Source organism: Tetrao urogallus (assembly GCF_951394365.1).
Source record: "Tetrao urogallus genome assembly, chromosome: 3".
NCBI classification, from domain to species: Eukaryota; Metazoa; Chordata; class Aves; order Galliformes; family Phasianidae; genus Tetrao; species Tetrao urogallus.
In genome coordinates this window covers 67,706,056-67,724,036 of record NC_136815.1, presented here as the reverse complement: position 1 = coordinate 67,724,036, position 17,981 = coordinate 67,706,056, and the positions used below count along the sequence as shown (strand labels likewise).

Genomic DNA, 17,981 nt, shown 5'->3' with positions numbered 1-17,981 from the left:
ATAATCTAGCAGGTGTTTTGACAGCTTCTCTATCTATATGGCCTATGAAACCATTCACAGAAGATGGATTGTCAAGTGTGGAATATTCATGGTTTTGAAAGAAAAGAGAATCCCGTTGAAAGTAACTTAATAGAGCTCTCTTTCCTCCTGGCCCTAGAAGTCACTTGAAATATATTAATTGCTTCACTCTGACAGTCTCAGTATGCCCCAAGAAAACTGTTGCAGAAATGACAAATCCACAGCTGTCATTCCATTTGGGCAAGAAATCCCAATGGCTCTTCCTGGAGGATTAAATGAGCAAACAAACTCCAGACAAGAAAAGCAAGTGAATGTTTACGTGCTCTACCCCGTACAGCGAGGCAACTCCTGATCGCGTATTGATTTAATTGGGATCTATAACAATACAGGACTGGGATCACAGAAGTGTGAATGTTCTTCAGGTGTCTGCCAGCTACTTGAGGACTCCTGTCTCAAAGCATCAGTAGAGTCACAGCCATTAAGGCTGGAAAAGCCCACGAAGATCATCCAGTCCAACTGCCAGCCCATCCTCACCATGTCCTCAGTGCCACATCCACACATTCCTTCAACACTTCCAGAGACAGCAACTCCTCCACCCCCCCGGGCAGCCCGTGCCATCGCCTCACTGCTCTGAGAAGAAATTTGCCCTAACAACCAACCTGAACCTCCCCGTTGCAACTTGAAGCCATTCCCTCTCATCCTATCGCCAGTTACTTACAGAAGAAGCAAAAGTTTGAAAGAAAAAGCATAATGAATTCATTAATTTACCTGATTATGCCGAGCCTACCACATTACGACAAACCGAAGCCGACGAGAGCTATGTCTCAGTACGCCACCACTAGCGAAACAGTCCCACTGGCATTATGCAATCAGAAAAACGATATTGCCACACAACATCTGCCTGCTGATTCCAGCTTTCCTATACAGTAACGATACGCCGAGATCCCATTCCACAGCCATTCATGCTTTTACGAAGGGAGGGACGGGAAGCGGAGGCGCAGTCCCGTTCGCAGAGCCACCACGTCAACCCCACGGCACAGCGCAAGCTCTCAGCGCCGGCAAAACTGCCAGCCCAGCACAGCACAGCAGCTGTAAGCAGGACTGTGCCGAAAGCCCTTATCGTATCGCTGCCCCGTTCCATACCGCCGAGATCCGACAGCGCGCGGCACCCCGGAGCGCCGCCCCGACCGCCCGCACCTGTGCACGTAGTGCAGGACGAAGCAGCTCAGCAGGACGGCGTTGGGCAGCCGCCAGGCGGGGATGCAGGTGGCCAGAGCGAGCGGGACGAGGAGCGCGGGCAGCTCCTGCAGCAGCCAGGCGGGCCGGGCAGGCAGCAGCCAGCCGAAGCGCCGCGACGAGTAGCGCCCGTAGGGCATGGGGATGAATCGCAACAGCAGCGCCGAGACAGCGCCCAGCGCCACCAGCCCGTAGGAGAGCAGCTCCAGCAGGCGCTGCTCCCGCGGGCCCGCTGCCCGCTGCCAAAACGCGCAGAACGCGCCGCCGCCTGCCATGTCGCGCTACGCCCGATCGAGCCGAGACGTCCCGAGGCGCCTCCATCCATCGGGCAGACCGCGGCACGCCCACCGACGTCGCGGACCAATCGGCGCAGAGGAGCGGAGCCTCACGCCTCCCGCCTCCCGCCGGCCGTGGGTTGGTGGAGGAGCCGGGGGGCGGGGCAGGCGGCGCGGCGGTTCCCATGAGCGGAAATGGGCCGGCGGTAGCGCAGCCCGGAAGGAGCGGTAGGGACGGGTCGGCGCACGCGCGTTGCTGGCGGGCGCGCGTGGACGTGAGGCGCGTGGTGCGGTCGGTGCCCCGTAGAGTCGCTAAGAGGGACTGGAGCTGCCGCACCGACGGCGGGGGTCGGCAGGCGCCTGCTCGCTATGGGCCGCCGGGCGCGGGATCGCCGGCGGCAGCTGCTGCCGCAGCAACGCCGGCAGCGGAGCGGCGGCGGCGACGACCAAGCGGTGAGAGGCGGGGCGGGAGCGGAATGGGCCGCGGCGGGGCCGGCGTGCTGACGGGGCCGCGCTGGTTGTAGGGCTGGACCGGCGGCTACCCTGAGATCGTGAAGGAGAACGAGCTGTTCGAGCGGTACTACCGGGAGCAGCGCATCGTGCCCGACGGCGAGTGGGATGCCTTCATGGCGGCGCTGCGGGAGCCGCTGCCCGCCACGCTGCGCATCACCGGCTATAAGAGGTGAGCGGGGCCGGGGGAGGGCCGGGACGCGCCGGGAGCGGCCGTTGAGACACCGCGCCGTGCCTTGCAGCCACGCCAGGGAGATCCTGCACTGCCTGAAGGAGAAGTACTTCCGGGAGCTGCAGCACCTGGAGGTCGACGGACAGAAGGTGGAAATGCCGCAGGCGCTGAGCTGGTAAGCCCGCTGTTGGGGTGAGGCACCCATCAGGCCTTCTGCAACCGCTGTGCCAGACTGGTCTGTAGCCTTTTGCCTTTGGTTTCCCCTTCCCTTCTGCAGGTATCCAGAGGAGTTAGCGTGGCACACCAACCTGAGTAGAAAAATCTTGCGTAAGTCACCGCAGCTGGAGAGGTTTCATCAGTTTCTGGTTAGCGAGACAGAGTGTGTAAGTTCAGACCTTGGTACTTCTTTTGCACTCCGGGCAGATCTTTATTTCAGTGCGGTGTCAGAAATTGCAGTGATACCCATCAGAAACTGACTAGCTCAGAAAAAGTGGGGTCTTGTGTTGCTGTTGACAGCAATTCATGCTGTACCTCTGCTACGTCTCTACAGTTATGAATATTTCTCCTGAGCTAGCAACCATGTTGTTGGTTTGGGAATGTGAGAACTCATGCCTCCGAAATACAATTGTCTGAGTGAGAAGGGACCCTAAAATGTCCAAGTCCCTTGCAGTAAACAGGGATACCCACAGCTGGGTCAAATTGCTCAGGGCCCTGTCTAGCCTGACCTTGAATGTCTTCAGGAAAGGGGCTTTGGCCACCTTTCTGGGAACCCAGTACTATTGCCTCACCAAAAAGCTTTTTTTTTTTTAATATCCAATCTAATTCTCCCATCTTCCAGTTTGAAATCATTTCTTTTTGTTCTGTCCCAACAGACCGTGCTAAAAAGTCTGTTCCCTTCTTTTTTTTATGGCTACCCTTTACATACTGAGATCCTTCCCTAGACCCTTTTCCGAGGTGAACACCCCAAGCTTATAACTGCTGCTTGTTAAACAGGCAGGTGTTTGAGTATGCTAAATGCTCTGTGTGTGTATTACAAAAAGTTCCCCTTAGTGATGGGTGTTTCTCACTTTTACTTGGTTGAAGTAAATTTCTGATTTCATCTGAGCAGAAATTAGATCTGTAGAGTTAATGCAGATGGAGTAAATCTGAAGTTCTCAGAAACTTCATCTTGATGAGATACTACTTATGTGCTAAAATTTAACCCTGAGTTTGTAAGCCAAGTTTGTGTTTTTGACTGTTTCATTATTTTCGTTCCCAGAGTTTTAAAAAATCTGTCACAAAAGAAATGCTTTCTCCTGTTAAATGATTTTATTTTTTTCTCCTTTTAAGGGAAACATCAGTCGTCAGGAGGCTGTTAGCATGATCCCACCTCTGCTGCTTAACGTTAACCCTGATCACAAGGTAACTAAAAAACACAATGTGGCATCTTCATAGAATATTGCTTCAGAAGCTGGAAACTACAGTGGCAGCGTTGATGTTCTGTGCTGGCAAAATCAGGCTGCTCAGGGTCCTGTCCAGCCTGCGTGTGAATGCCTTTAGGGATGGGGCACTTGCAGCCTCTCAGGGCAACCTGTGCAAGTGCCTCACCACCCTCCAGGTAAAGAACTTACGTTTGTTTTAGCCACTTGAGTTAAAACTGCATTCCTTGGTGAATTAGTTTTGTGTTTTTTCTTGATGATCAGTGTCCTCAGTGGTTATAATTATTCTGTTTAAACAACAACACAGTAAGTTTTTTCAAGTGTATAGCTTGCTTGTTTTGTTCTGTTGTTGTTTCTTTAACCATTTGGGTTTCCAGATTCTAGATATGTGTGCTGCACCTGGATCTAAGACTGCTCAACTCATTGAAATGTTGCATGCAGACATGAATGTTCCTTTTCCCAGTAAGTTTGGACAAACTGTCAAAAACCTTTGGGGCTTCAAATTTTCATTTTGTTTTCTTGTAGATTACCTTTAATATCCCAGAAAGCAACTGCATTTACCTACCTACTAAATTCCGTAGTTTGTTGATTGTATGAGATTGGAAGGACCTCTGTCTTGTCCTTGAAACTGCTGTGGGCTTCTTCGGCTTGAAGGAGAGAGATGCGTTGGTTATCTTCACAGTCCAGACTGTAGTAGATGTGATCACAGCTTAATTTTTATACATAAGAAGTGTATTTAGCAGGTGGTATCTTATCTGCCTCTGTGTTTTAGTGGCTTCCTGCAAACGCTTGGCTTAAGTTGCTTCAGGCTTAAACTTCCAAATACTCACGTTTAGTTAAATGCTTACAGAAAATACTGTCCATAGAACTGGTGAGCTTGGGGATGGGTTCTTTCTGCATTACACATCTGATGCACAGAGGTTGTCTTCAGTCGCAGTGAAGGCTTTATCTCTGTTCCAGGGGTTTTACTCAGAGAATGAAAAGTGGAAGGAACTTTATCTGTATCTTTTCAGCTGCATTGAAGTTAGAAAATTGGAGTGTCTTGGTCATAATTATTAAACCTCACCATGTTTAATTTACTTTCAGGAGAGTGTCCTCTGTTCATAAGTAGTTTCCTAAATAAAAATATCTGGTAAAAGATTTATGTGAATGTGAAGATGAGCAATAAGCTGTAAATTATTAAATTGTTAAATAGCAAAGCTTCTTTCTACTGCTTTATGTTCACAGAGGGTTTTGTGATTGCTAATGATGTTGACAACAAGCGCTGCTACTTGCTGGTTCATCAGGCTAAAAGATTAAACAGTCCGTGTATCATGGTGGTAAATCACGATGCCTCCAGTATCCCTAATCTACAAATAGATGTGGATGGAAGAAAAGAGATCCTCTTCTATGACAGGATTTTGTGTGATGTGCCCTGCAGGTATCTTCTGTGTACTAGAATTTTTGTGTTACCGAGAGCGTTATCCAGCTTACTAAATTCCAAAAGAGCTGGATCTCTTAAACTGTCTTAGGTAAGGGAATACCAGATCAAGGAGACCTTTTCTCATTCTAAGTGATACTTAAATGTGGTTACCGAACAACAAAGATAGTGTAGAATTGAAAGTACTGCAAAAGGGAATTAGTTACCATGGAGAGGAGTGTTAACTTTTCAACTGTAAGTCCTTTGGGTATGGAAGAAATTTTACCTGCAAGTAATATATACGTGTTCAACTTCATTTCTAGTGGAGATGGAACCATGAGGAAAAACATTGATGTATGGAAGAAGTGGACAACACAAAACAGTTTGCAGCTCCATGGGTAAAAGTGCTTATTGCACATCTGTCTGTCTTTCATTTCTACTCTTCCTTTTCTCCCTTCGATTTAATACTTGTGTGAATTTGTATGTTAATGTATGACAAAGGGTTTTTAGTTTTCATCAAGAGTTCATACGTTATTCTGAGAAAGCTTTAGTATCTCAAATGTGAGGCCAACCTCCAGTGAAATGTGTTAATCTAAATCTCTTGTATTTGTGTGAATATATGACATTCGCATTCACTGGACTAATTTCTACAGAGTAGATAACAAAGTAGGGAACAGATCAGTTGAACGGGATTCATGATGTTTAGGCAGGTGAAATACTGTTAGAAAATAACTGATGTAATCAGAGAAGCTCATAAAACTTAATAGTGATGTTATAAAATCTTTTAAAATCTTAGCTCTTACATGGTTTCAGTTACCTAAGACCAAGTTATGTTAAATGAAGGTGAATACAGGTGCATGGTAAAAAGCATTAATTAAAAGGCAGCTGAAAAACTGAGAATGTTTTATTTGTATTTGTTGCAAGCTGAGAGAGCAGTCGACTAAAGTGATTCAGGTGACCTGTAATGAGGTGTTACTGCTCAGTGACTCATTTGTAATTACAGGGTTTGTTTTAGTTGTAACTATGCAGCAAGGGCCATGAGGTGGTTGTCCAGCTCAGTGATGCTTTTTACTGAAGTAAGGGCCAATATTAGTTAAACTCTGTCTTTAGTACTTGGAACAGTCAGATTATGCTTCATTTTAAATTCTAGGTTTGAGAAGATAAGGGCTTGGGTGGTTATTTTTCTAGTGGTGTATGCTGTATAATAGATTTGATGGAGCACTAGATGGAACCAATAACAGAATGTCATGTTAAAGCCTACCATGCATTAGTGCTAATGTTTGACCTTATTGCTCTTCTAACAGGTGTAATTGTGTGTGCGTTTGCAGTATGGAGATAGCTGACAGTTTAAAACTGATTTTTAGTTGGTGTACTGCTGACAACTGTTGAGCTTGGCATGTGCTGATTTTGCAGTCCATGGAGATTTGTGTGTCTGTAGTGTAACTTCAACTGTGGCAGATTTAATGATAAATGTTTCTGGTTCTTGTATGATACTTCATTAGACCAAGATTGTTCTTTTAGATTGCAACTAAGAATTGCAACTCGTGGTGTTGAACAGCTGGCAGAAGGTGGGAGAATGGTATATTCTACGTGTTCATTGAATCCTATTGAAAATGAAGCTGTGATTGCGTCTCTGCTGGAAAAGAGTCAAGGTGAGATAAAAAGTAACATTTTTCCTACTGTTCAACTGGAGGAAAAAAAAATGTGGATGATAGTACCAGTAATAAGCTTAGTGTAGGTAATGTGCTCCTGGTATGTAAAACAGCAGCATTTTTCTTTTGGTGTTAGATTTCATTGTGTTTGATGTGAGCAGCCTTCCTGAAAGAGAGTAAATCAGCTGCCAATATAAAACCTGCGGAAGTTTTTTAATGATTTAAAAAAAAAAAAAAAAAAAAAAAAAAAAAAGCAGTGGAATTCAGACTGTTACCTGTCTTCTACTGATTCCACTAGTTGGAGTCGTTGACTCACTTTCTTATTTCCTTGGGAAAGCACAATGTGGGGCCTCATTTGTAGCCCATAGGAGTGAAAACTCCAGACTCTCCTTAAGCAGTTTGGTACCTCTAGCATCCTTTCTCTTACATTGTAAAGTGCATTGTAAATGTGCTTGTATCAGTGTCTTTAGGCTCATGGTTTTTGTGCAGTTTTGGCCTACAGATGAGGGCTTGATTTACATTGCTGTTAAGTCTCCATTGTTTGAAGTAGTGAGTGGGGGGGGAAAGTTGGTCTGCACTGTGTCAGTTTGTTGTAATGTTGGCCCACATCTGATCTCAGCTAAAGGATCTTTTTTTTTTTTTTAAGGGCTTTTAACAATGTGCTGTTTTTTTGTTGTTTTGTTTTTTTTTTTTTAAAGAACTTCCTTTTTGGGGGTCCATAACTTGATGTTTGGAGACATCTAACTGGATTTTGCACTAATTTGTTAGCAGTGTATTAAATTGAGCCATGTGCAGTGCAGAAGCAACTGTAGTGTAATTGGAGTTGAAATAGTTCTGGAAATAGACGAGCTTGTTCTGTGTAATGTTTTATTTGTGCTGATCCCTGTACTGTCCTCAAAATATGTATGGAATTTCATTGTCTCTGAAACAGCCGTTTAGTTGAAATACATGGAGCTAATTAGGAATTAGTCCTTTTGAGTAGACATTAAATAGCCATTTTTATTTAAGATAGTTTCCTTGGATCTATTTCCACATGGCTTTTTGAGGGCTGTGTCATACAAGAGTAAAATGTTTAATAATGATGAGACTGTAAAGTAGTAAGGACTGTTTTGGCTATGAACACAAGCCAGTATGGAAATGGATTGAGGGGAATGCAATACATGGAACTAAGGATGTTAACTGTGCTATTGCATTTTGGCACACAGATCTTGTATCTTTTCAGTACAGGTATTTTGAAGGTTATTTAGGTGTCCTAGTGAATAAGTGTGTTACCCTTGTTGCTTTGAGCATTGGACTTTGAAAATTTTCTTAGGTTAGTCCAGAAGGTTTGTTGGTTCTGTCTTATCTGAGTACCTATTACTTTGTAGTATTGCTACTTAGATAGCAAGTTAGCGATTCCTTTCTCCTTAAGGAAAAAGGAAAATGCCCTGTTCCTCTGCCTGGAATTGTAGTACTTCTGACAATTAATTTTAATGCCTGACTGATCTGGTGTCATCTTGAGGCATCAGCTGAAGTCATGCTGTAAGTAGTCAACGTTCAAAGGAAAGACCTAAATGTCAAGTAGAATCAGTTTTCAAATGTCATTCTGGAATGTGCATACCTATATCAATTTTTCACTTATTTCAAAGAGGTGCTTCAGCTGTCACATGGAGCTGCTGTAAGAGTAAATGGTTATTCATCTAGAAGGGATGGTTAAATTGTGTAAAACAAACATGGGGAAGAGTAGTCCTAATATTTAAATAACCATTCAGAATCTCAAGAGACATGTTAAGATAGTTCCTCACTAGTCAATTTTTATGTAATACTTTCTGGACATAGGTTAGCTTAAACTTTTTACTCAGTAGATTAAACAGTGATAATTCTGTGTTGATTGATATTTTTTCCAGTCACGTTGAAATGCATTAAGGTTGTAAGTCCATAAGATCAGAATATACAGTTCATTTTCAAAGGCTTAGTCATCCCAAAAGAGTACTCCTCTGAAAAATACATAACCAGTTTAGTGAATTCAAATACTAAGTAAAAATAAAAGCTGTTCTATGACTGTGCTGCCTGGAACAATGACACTTAATGATATAGATTGTGGAGAACTACTCTATGCAGCTGTTAGAAAAAGCACCATGGGTTCTTGGCTAATTTGCAAACTTCTGTAGTTGGAATGAGCAGCTCCAACCATCTTTCTTGTCAATTTACACTGTAGTGATTTCATTATATTTTGTTCCTCTGAAGTCATGAAAAGTAATGGTCCGAAATCTTTAAGGAAAATTGTTTTTATAAAAGTTAATTAGGATCACAATTTTCAAATTCTGGTTTATATATCTATATATATATTTGTATCTGAGATTTCAGGTGCCTTAGAACTTGCTGATGTCTCTTCTGAGTTGCCAGGTCTGAAGAGGATGCCAGGAATTACAAAATGGAAGGTACTTTTATATGGTATTTCTACAACATTCTTGGTGTGTAGCGGAGTGAAATTCCGAGGGATTAGATTGACCTGAAATAACGTTAGTGACTTGCTGTTTAGAGTTTCAGACTATATGGTATTAAAGAAGAGGGTGACAAAATCTTTCCAATGGTAAGTGCCCCTCTCCTCAGCTGCTCTCATTTTCCCTTAGCTTTCTTCTTGGCTCTATCGCCTCTACTTCAAACGTGTTCCCTTTCTGACTGCATTCAGCTCATGGCCTGTAGATGGCGCCATCATTTCAGCCACTTTTTAACTTTGCCTGCCTTCTCTGCCTTTACTGTCTATAACTGCAGGATATTACTGATGTTTAGCTGGTCCGTTTGAATCATTTGGAAGTAAAAGCTGTTAAACTCTGTATGGAAATAACCTACAAAAATTGCAGTGGTGTGAGTAATCTTAGTATATGAATAGAAATCCTGTATTTTTCTCCGGGCCTTTTGGGTTTCCAGAATTTAAATCAGATGAGTAGGGAGGCACAAATGAGCACAAAGCTTCTTTTGTTTCCTGTTAAGAGTATAATCAAGAAGTAGGCAGCCATCCTGGTGGTAGGATGCTCTGATTAAATTTGACTTATGAATCTGTGCTTTTGCAACACCACTGTTTATATCTTTCTCCAGTGTTTCACTAGTCTCTTGCAACAGTATAATGTGCAGGTTTGTGTTTGCATGCAAGCTAATGAACAGGCTGCACAGAGTAGAGATTTTCTTATGCTCTGCCATTAGAAATTTAGACTAGAAACTGACTGATTTCTCTCCTTTTATTCCATAATTTTAAATGTTATGCTTATAGCTGAAGGATAAATGTAAAATGCACAGTTGTGGCTCTGTAATAGTTACTTTAGTTTGTTTTACTGTGTAAGGCTATAAAATGTGTACACAGAGATTGCAAAGAGTATATTCTGTTCTCAGTGACATTTATTTCTATGACTGCAATTGAAATACAAGTCTCCATAATATGTATTTTAGAAATTAAGCTAGTAAAATTTGTTGGAAGTTGTCTTTTATTTGCTGCTATAATATTATTTCAAGCCTCACTGGCTAGCTTGTTGTTCAGCATATTAGCTTGCTTTGGTACTCTTTTCACTGGGTACAATCTTTTTGTTTCCTGGTGAAACATCTGTTCAGTGGAAGTTCTGTGACTCGGTGATTACATTGAATATTCCTGAGCATGTGTTAGCTGTAAATCTCTGAAAACAGCAAAAGGAAAACAAGGTTCTGTTCAAGTGATGTTCAGTACTCTGTCCTTAGGTTAGATGATGAGTAATCTCCAGTGATTTAGCTCTGAATTTTGAAGAAAATAACCTTTTAACTTCAGATATAATTGACTTCTGCATCTCTTTTATTTGTTGTTGTGCTGTGACAAGATGCTGGCAAAATGTGCAGTAGAAAAGAGCTCAGTATGTTCTTTCCAGCAGTTACCTAACAGAACAGGGCTGTTATTTTTCCTGGTATTTAATGTAATTCTGGACTTGTTTGCGCTTCCAGAAAACACTTCAGCATACCTACCAGTCCTGAAGTCACCATCCCTGTGTCCTATTTTGCTGCCTTAAAACCACGGAAGACCTTTCATTTCACTCTTTGCCCAATGCATCCCTACACATGATCTTTCTTACAGACCTAGTGGCTGCTATGGAAGCAGACATGGAGGGTTCTGAAGCTATTGTTCACTTTGGTCTTCTTGCTTGAACAGTATTCAGAATATCATACTGCAAGAGTTGTGCCTCTAATCTTTCACTTATGTCCTTTAAAAGCTTTGAACCTTCAGTGGTATAAAGAAGTATTGTGTATATGCTGTATCTTAGAGTGGATTTATAGGTGCATTCTAAGTCCTGGATAATATTCAGAAGGTATCCGTGTTCTTTGTAATACCTTGTATTTCCTCATTTAAAGGTCATGCTGAAAGATGGACAGTGGTTTGAAGAGTGGAAAGACGTGCCTTCAAATAGACAAACACAAATACGTCCCACAATGTTTCCAATAAAAGAGGAGGAGAAGCTAAAGGCAATGAATCTAGAGCGCTGGTGAGTTGTGGGGTTTTTTTTTGTTTTCCAGAATGGATTTTATGAGGTTTTGATTTCTTAACTTTATATGGTGGTGGACAAATTGTAATTAGGAGTTCAGATTAGGAATGTGTTGTAGTACAGCTCTGTGCTTGTGCAGGTTTAAATATTATTTGGTTGCTTTGTATGTAATGGTAGTGCACAATAGTTACATTCCAGTGAATGCTGTTTACCAGGAATAAATATTAATACAGCATGTCAGATTCTTTGTAACCAATAGAGATGCATAGTGAAATTACCAGAAAAGTGTGTTAAATATTAACATTTCAACACTGACTTATTTTCAATGAAAGATTTTGCATAGCTATTCTAAAAATAGTGCTTAGATGTGAGTCATTAAAGATCAGATGTGAGTGGTGACATGAATGCGTGGCACTGATGCAAGTTATTTTGTCAGAATGCTCTATTTTAGATCCTGTTTCTACCTTGATAAATTAAATCTGTGCAATGCTAATACGGATATTTAAGCTTACATTGAAAGTAAATATGACATCACTAATGCTTTGTGAGAGCTACAAAAGCTGATGATGTGTACACTGCAATCATGGTTTTGTTGTTTGTTCCTAGCATTAGAATATTGCCACATCACCAGAACACAGGAGGCTTTTTTGTGGCTGTGTTAATAAAAAAATCTCCAATGCCATGGAATAAACGCCAGCCTAAGGTAACTTATTTTAAGGGAGCTGAAATGCAAACTTTCAGTAACATTTCTGGAATTTACTATCTGATATAGGATAAAAAATGATTCATAGCAAAATAGCAAGATCATAGTTAAATACGAAGTTAAGACTTTGAAAGAATTACAGACACTGATTAGATTGGGTAGCTAAAGCTGTTGCTTCCTTTAGTTGTGTGTGGTCTGTCTGCTGACACTGTTTTTTCTACTTATTCTCTTCTAAGTTAATTCTGTTTTCAATACATCTTACTCTATGATGGGTTGCTCAGGAGTGATTCACTAGCAGATCAGTACAGCAGATGTCAGCAGCAGGATTGTATGTAGAACTGTTAGTAGCAGCAGCAGCAGCTTCAGCCATTTGACTTCAGTGTCTTTCTGTCAGTTTTGTTTTTCAACCGTCAGCACTGTAAGTTGACATGAGTCATTTGATCTCAGTTTGTTCTGAGAGAGACTTTGTCTCAATCCCTTTTAGCTGCTTCTGTTTATGTGATTTGCTTCAAGAATTGAGTGAAACTTCTGTCGCAATTAGAAGAAAAGTTTGTTTGTAAGCAAACATCTTCCAAATAGTTGATGCTGTTCTAAATTTAACTCTGTAGCACTGTTACAGGAAATGTACAGTAAGTTATTTTGAGTGCTAGAAAGCAGCAGATCCTAGCTTAAAATGATCTTCTCTGTGAATGTTTGAATGTGATTTTATAAATGGTACAAAAACACCTTTGGTCACAAGTTGTTCAGAGCCATACTTAGTGGTAAATGCAACCTGTGATTGTGTCTGGACTTGAGTAATTAGACTCCCTAAATGGATCTCCTTAAGCACTTCCATAGAAGTGGTTGAAAGAACTAAATGTGTGCAAAGAGCAGGTGTAGATACCTTCTGTTACTCATTAGGTACTATTTTGGCTTTGTTGAAAATGCTGTATTTGAAATAGGTTCATCAGAAATTACCAGAAAAAACAGGAGATACTGAAGTGACAGCAACAAATGCAGATGATGGTTCTGAAGATACTACTGAGAAACCAACACTTGCTGAAGATGAAGAGTCTAAGAAAGTACAAGAACAGCAAAATTCAGACACTGAGCAAAGCAAAAAAGGAGTTTGCGGGTAAGAGGCTGTCTAAATATTTGTCCTGTGACAGCATCGTAATTGCTGAGTTGTTGTATTCAGCTCTTTTGGTTTTTCACTCTTAGAAGTGGATCGGTAAGTATTACTGAATCTTCTCAGTTGTCGTACATTTCCATCTACATCTGCAAATTTAGCGAGTTCGGAGAATAACCTCCTGGTGTATCAGCATTTGAAAAGTCTGATAGTTCGTTCTTCTCTGGTAAGGAAATAACTATTTTCAGAAGTTGACCTTTGGAAGATCTCAAACTGTCTCCACAATTTCTTTCTCACAAATGTCTGCTTTGTGTGGCTTCTGCTCTCAAGGAACTGCTTATGCTTCCTCATTTTACAAAATCAACTGTATGCATTATTGTCTTACTGAAGAACAGTAAAATGCCACTACTAAGTTTGGCATATTATCAGTTTCATAGGAGCGAGTGTTGATTAAATGAGTTGAATATCCCAGTGCTAAATCACTTTTACTAAAATTGACAATGGTATTTGCTTTTTAGACCTCCGCCATCTAAAAAAATGAAGTTGTTTGGTTTTAAAGAAGATCCTTTTGTATTTCTCCCTGAAGATGACCCATTGTTCCTTCCTATCCAGTAAGAAAAAGTAGTTTTGTTTTTTTTTTTTATCTAGTAAGATTCCTAACAAACAGTTTGAGGAATATTAGCAATTTAGTTAATCACACAAGATGGGTCTGGTTGGTCATAGGTAAACTTGTTCCCTGTCTTTGCACTAGATGCCCATCTCCACAGCACTCAAACTCTTCTTAAAAGAGGGTAGCCAACTAAACGCCGTGGATGGTAGTTGGCTATGGAAATGTTCAAGTGCATCTTACAGTCTGTGACACTGAATCACTTCTGATGGCAGGAGTCTCTGAAATGCTGATCTTTGTGTACTGAAGCTAATGTCAACTAACTGAAGGTTTTTGCAGAGATAGGTTAAGCAAAGACACCCATCTGTTTGTTTTGTGTATGTAATTTTGTTGTTCAGTTAATCAAAACAAGTATTACGGCCATAGGAAGTTTTATGCACTGGACCCTTCATTTCCCAAGATGAATTTATTAACTCGAACTCAAGAAGGAAAGAAGAGACAGCTGTACATGGTTTCTAAGGAGCTGAGGAACGTGCTTCTCAACAACAGTGAGAAGATGAAGGTATGGTTCATCTTTGCAACAAAGATCAAAAACATCAGTGATTGCCTCCTTTAACTTCGTTGTGGATTTAACTGTTCATGTAGAGAATTAAGCCTTCAGATAATCCTTGTCTTTGAATGTTTGCCTTTCTTTGCCTCCTTTATTAAGAGATGAAGTACTGTCTCGAGGGAGGTAAATGTAATTCTCCAAGATCAAAATCAATATTATTTTTTGGCATCTCAGAAATGTTCTGTGGTCTTCAGGTACCTTCACAAATAATCAGAAGCTTGTGTTGATGCTGTTGTAGTTATATGAGCCTCTTAATATTAGGAAGCAGTACGAGTTTTTTTGAAAGCTTACCAAAAATAATAATTAAACTCAAGTTATTCATTAGCTGGCCCTGTTATATGGAAGCAGTGTTTGAAAGTAATTTCAAAAACTGAAAAACTGTTAAGCTGAACAGTAATGAGATGAATAACTTTTGTGAATTAGACATTGTGGTGGTTAATAAAAATCCTCCACAAAAATGCATTGCAAATGCTAAAGATTTGTCTTAAAAGTCATTGAATAAAATGTACTGACCTAGATCAGATAGAGCAGATACTGTTCAAGGCCACATACAGTTGAATCCTAAAAATCCCCATGTGTATTCAGTTAACATTTGCTTCAGATCTTCAAGATGGATGCTTATGTTTTTATTCCACATGCAGGAAATGGCTGCATAACTGACAAAATTTTAAGGAACGAAAGTCTACTATTTAGACAGTAAGTCTTTGGGTACCACAGATTTTATGGCATCCTAATTTTAAGCATCTCTTGTTTTCAAAATAGAAAATTCTGATTCAAACACTGATTAAAATGACATCTCAATAGTTGCTGCCCTCATTTTAAGCCTACCTTTTCTTCACTGTGGTGTTTTCAACATGGAAAGGAGTAATAATTGTCTGTCTTGAAAGAGAGCTGTATTTTGCTGGTGGGAATTCCTTTTTCCCTTGAGTGAATTTTCATATGAATTTAAATGAGTATCCAAGTCCAAAGAGCAAATGTGAAATCAACCTTTTTCCTAGTTTTAGTCAAACAATGGAGGAAAAACAAAGTTCAGAGTGATAATTTAGAATTTATACCATTGAATAATGCTTATTGGCTCTGCCTTTTGCAGGTTATCAACACAGGGATAAAAGTCTGGTCTCGCAACAGCGATGGTGAGCAGTTTGGATGTGCCTTCAGATTAGCACAGGAGGTAATTACAGAGCTCTGCATTTTCAAAGGAGATACCTTGGTTTTCTCTTTAGCTTAGAGCACAGCTGGCCCTGAATTTGTCAGATTGAGTAATTTGCATTTTCAGTATGTTTTAAAATTAAAAAAAATATATTTTCTGGTATTGGCTAAAGCAGATGCTGTTTTGAACATTTTTCCTTTGTAAAGTAGAAACTACATTTTGAAATAATTATATCTATCTATTGAACAGGGAATATATACTCTATACCCATTCATTCATGCAAGGATTATAAATGTCTGCATAGAAGATGTTAAAATACTGCTAACCCAGGAAAATCCATTCTTAAGTAAATTTAGCAGTGAAACACAGAGTAAAGTCAAAGACATGGGTAAGTTTGTGATATGTTCCAGTTTGTGATATCTTCTAGTTTGTGATATGACAAAATGATCATCGTTCAGTTTGTTTAAAATGGAAAACGAGAAAAAATTGATGTGTAAACTGTATCTGCTGTAAAACAAAACACACAAAAACCCTCTAAAATTATCCTAAAACTTGTTAATTAGGTAATTAAGCGTTATTGAAGCCCGGTGTGCCACTAGAAATTGTAGTTCTTGCTGGTCACAGCTTTTGAGGTTTATGAACTCCAGGGAGCTGGAGAGTTGCCAGACTAGTGACTTCATGCAGCAGTCCTGTGAAGGAGCACATGAAATAACAGAAGAAAGATTTTAGGTTCTCTAAATCTTTGCTGCTCAGTTGAAATTTTGTCATATACAATTGTTTCTCGTGGTTCTGTGTATCAAATTTAGGTGCACATCTGATTTTCTTATGTGGGGAGTAACGTGTACTTGAACTTTTCTCCTCTGTGCTGAGTGCTTGAAGAAATTGAGACATTTTTCACTTTATCTATTTATATCATTTTACTTTCAAGTGATTGCTGGTTCTTGTACTTTGGGTTTGATGAGACAAAATAGGAGAAAAACACGTTTTCTAAAGTTTGGGCTACCGTATGCTATTTTGCTTTATTTTATCTAAAAATTCCTTGTTACATTTACTGAGTGAATTAATACGCTGTGGTTCTGAATCTTAATTTGTTTGATTTAGGGGCTTTTTTTTTTTTTTTTTTTTTTTGGCAGTTGTTTCTGTAAGTCCTAAGCATATTTTGGTTTGAACAAAAAACAAACCTCAAACCACTGGTAGTATCTATAATTTCTTATTGATGCAGGTAGCTGCTAACCAGCTGTTGAAGTCATGCTGTATGGCTGTCTAGAAACTTGATTTCTTCAAAATTTTTCTGATTTCTGTCATTTGACACTAATCTTGTACTAAGTAACATATCCATTTGTTTTTTTCCTCTCTCCCTGTACTCCAGCGATGGGAAGTATAGTTCTGAAGTATGAGCCAGACCCTGAGTAAGTACATGTGTAGCTTTCCATTTACTTACTTAAACTGCTGTTGGCATAGCAGTTTATTTTGAGTCAGGGGAAAAAACCCAACAGTAGAGATGTAGTGAGGTCAGCAGTAAAGCCAGATAGAATAAGATCTAAGGCTATCTTTGCCTGTGCCCCTTCAAAAACAGTTGCAGAGTTTAGCTTTATGGAGGAGAGCTACTTGTTCTACCACAGATGTTCAGCATCACTGCATGTGATGTTTTTGTTTCTCTTTTAAGAAATAGGAAAAAGATAAACATTTTCTTTGTTCGTTTTTGTTGCCTAAGCAATTTAGGAAGCTCTTTGAGAAATCTTTCTAAATGTGAAGTTCATAACACTGTTGCTTAAATTAGTTTTAGAAACTGTGTCAGAGCCAGAAAATCATTTTACCTGTTGTAGACGTGGATAGTCTTGAAGTTGGTTTGGTTTTGGTTTCTGCTTCTTTGCATGCTGGGACAAGCAGGTATGTGTTTAGATACTGAAGAACAATATACATACGTCTTACAAGAACAGGCTGCCCAGTGAGGTTGTGGATGCCTTGTCCCTGGAGTTGTTCAAGGCCAGGTTGGATGTGGCCCTGGGCAGCCTGCTCTAATATTACATGTGGAGGTTGGCGGCCCTGTCTGTGCCGGGGGGGTTGGAGCTTGATGAGCCCTTGGGGTCCCTTCCAACCCAGGCCATTCTGTGATTCTTCCAGAAATAGCTATAAGCTGTGTTTGCTGCTAATTGTTGTACATTCAAACTATGGCTATAAAATTGTTTTCAAGATTCTTTCTCCTACTTGACCAGCAGTAACTGCTTGTTTGTAGAAAACCTGATGATCTTCAGTGTCCTGTAGTGCTCTGTGGCTGGCAAGGAAAGACATCGCTCCGTGCCTTTGTGCCCAAAAATGAGAGACTTCACTACCTGAGGATGATGGGAGTTGAAGTGTTTAAAGCAAAGAGGAAAGAGGGGGAATCAGAAAGTAAAACAGAGGAGGAAGTTCAGTGCAGACCAGCACAAATGGAGGAAGGAATGGATGTGGAAGATAAAGAACGGGATGCAGTCACAAAAATGGAAGCAGAAGTAGGTGGAGAATCTCACCACAGTCCTATGGAAAGCAATGCTATGGAAATAGAAAATAGAAGTGAGGATTCAGATCGATTTAGTAAAAATACCAACAGTCACATAAGCCAAGAAAGTAAAGATATCAGTACAAATAATGTGAAAGATTAA

General features: G+C 40.5%; 2 protein-coding genes across 2 annotated transcripts in view; one reads left to right on the top strand and one right to left on the bottom strand.

The window, feature by feature from the left end:
• SRD5A1 (steroid 5 alpha-reductase 1) overlaps positions 1-1,891 on the bottom strand; it is a gene marked incomplete at both ends in the record, with an annotated part of 14,749 nt that extends 12,858 nt beyond the window's left edge. Inside the window, 5 exon segments of the mRNA XM_079533096.1 lie at positions 1,162-1,535; positions 1,539-1,649; positions 1,651-1,695; positions 1,698-1,771; positions 1,774-1,891. Coding sequence (XP_079389222.1) covers positions 1,162-1,535; positions 1,539-1,649; positions 1,651-1,695; positions 1,698-1,771; positions 1,774-1,891 — 722 coding nt within the window.
• NSUN2 (NOP2/Sun RNA methyltransferase 2) lies at positions 1,860-17,981 on the top strand (the record flags this gene model as incomplete). Its single annotated transcript, XM_079533095.1, has 19 exons — positions 1,860-1,982; positions 2,054-2,211; positions 2,282-2,386; positions 2,489-2,594; positions 3,541-3,612; positions 4,007-4,091; positions 4,857-5,049; positions 5,352-5,426; positions 6,550-6,680; positions 9,027-9,100; positions 11,031-11,161; positions 11,768-11,864; positions 12,806-12,978; positions 13,491-13,583; positions 14,006-14,141; positions 15,280-15,360; positions 15,589-15,727; positions 16,709-16,748; positions 17,576-17,981. Exons 1-19 carry the CDS (start codon positions 1,899-1,901, stop codon positions 17,979-17,981), a joined length of 2,379 nt encoding a protein of 792 aa, XP_079389221.1. The 5' UTR covers positions 1,860-1,898.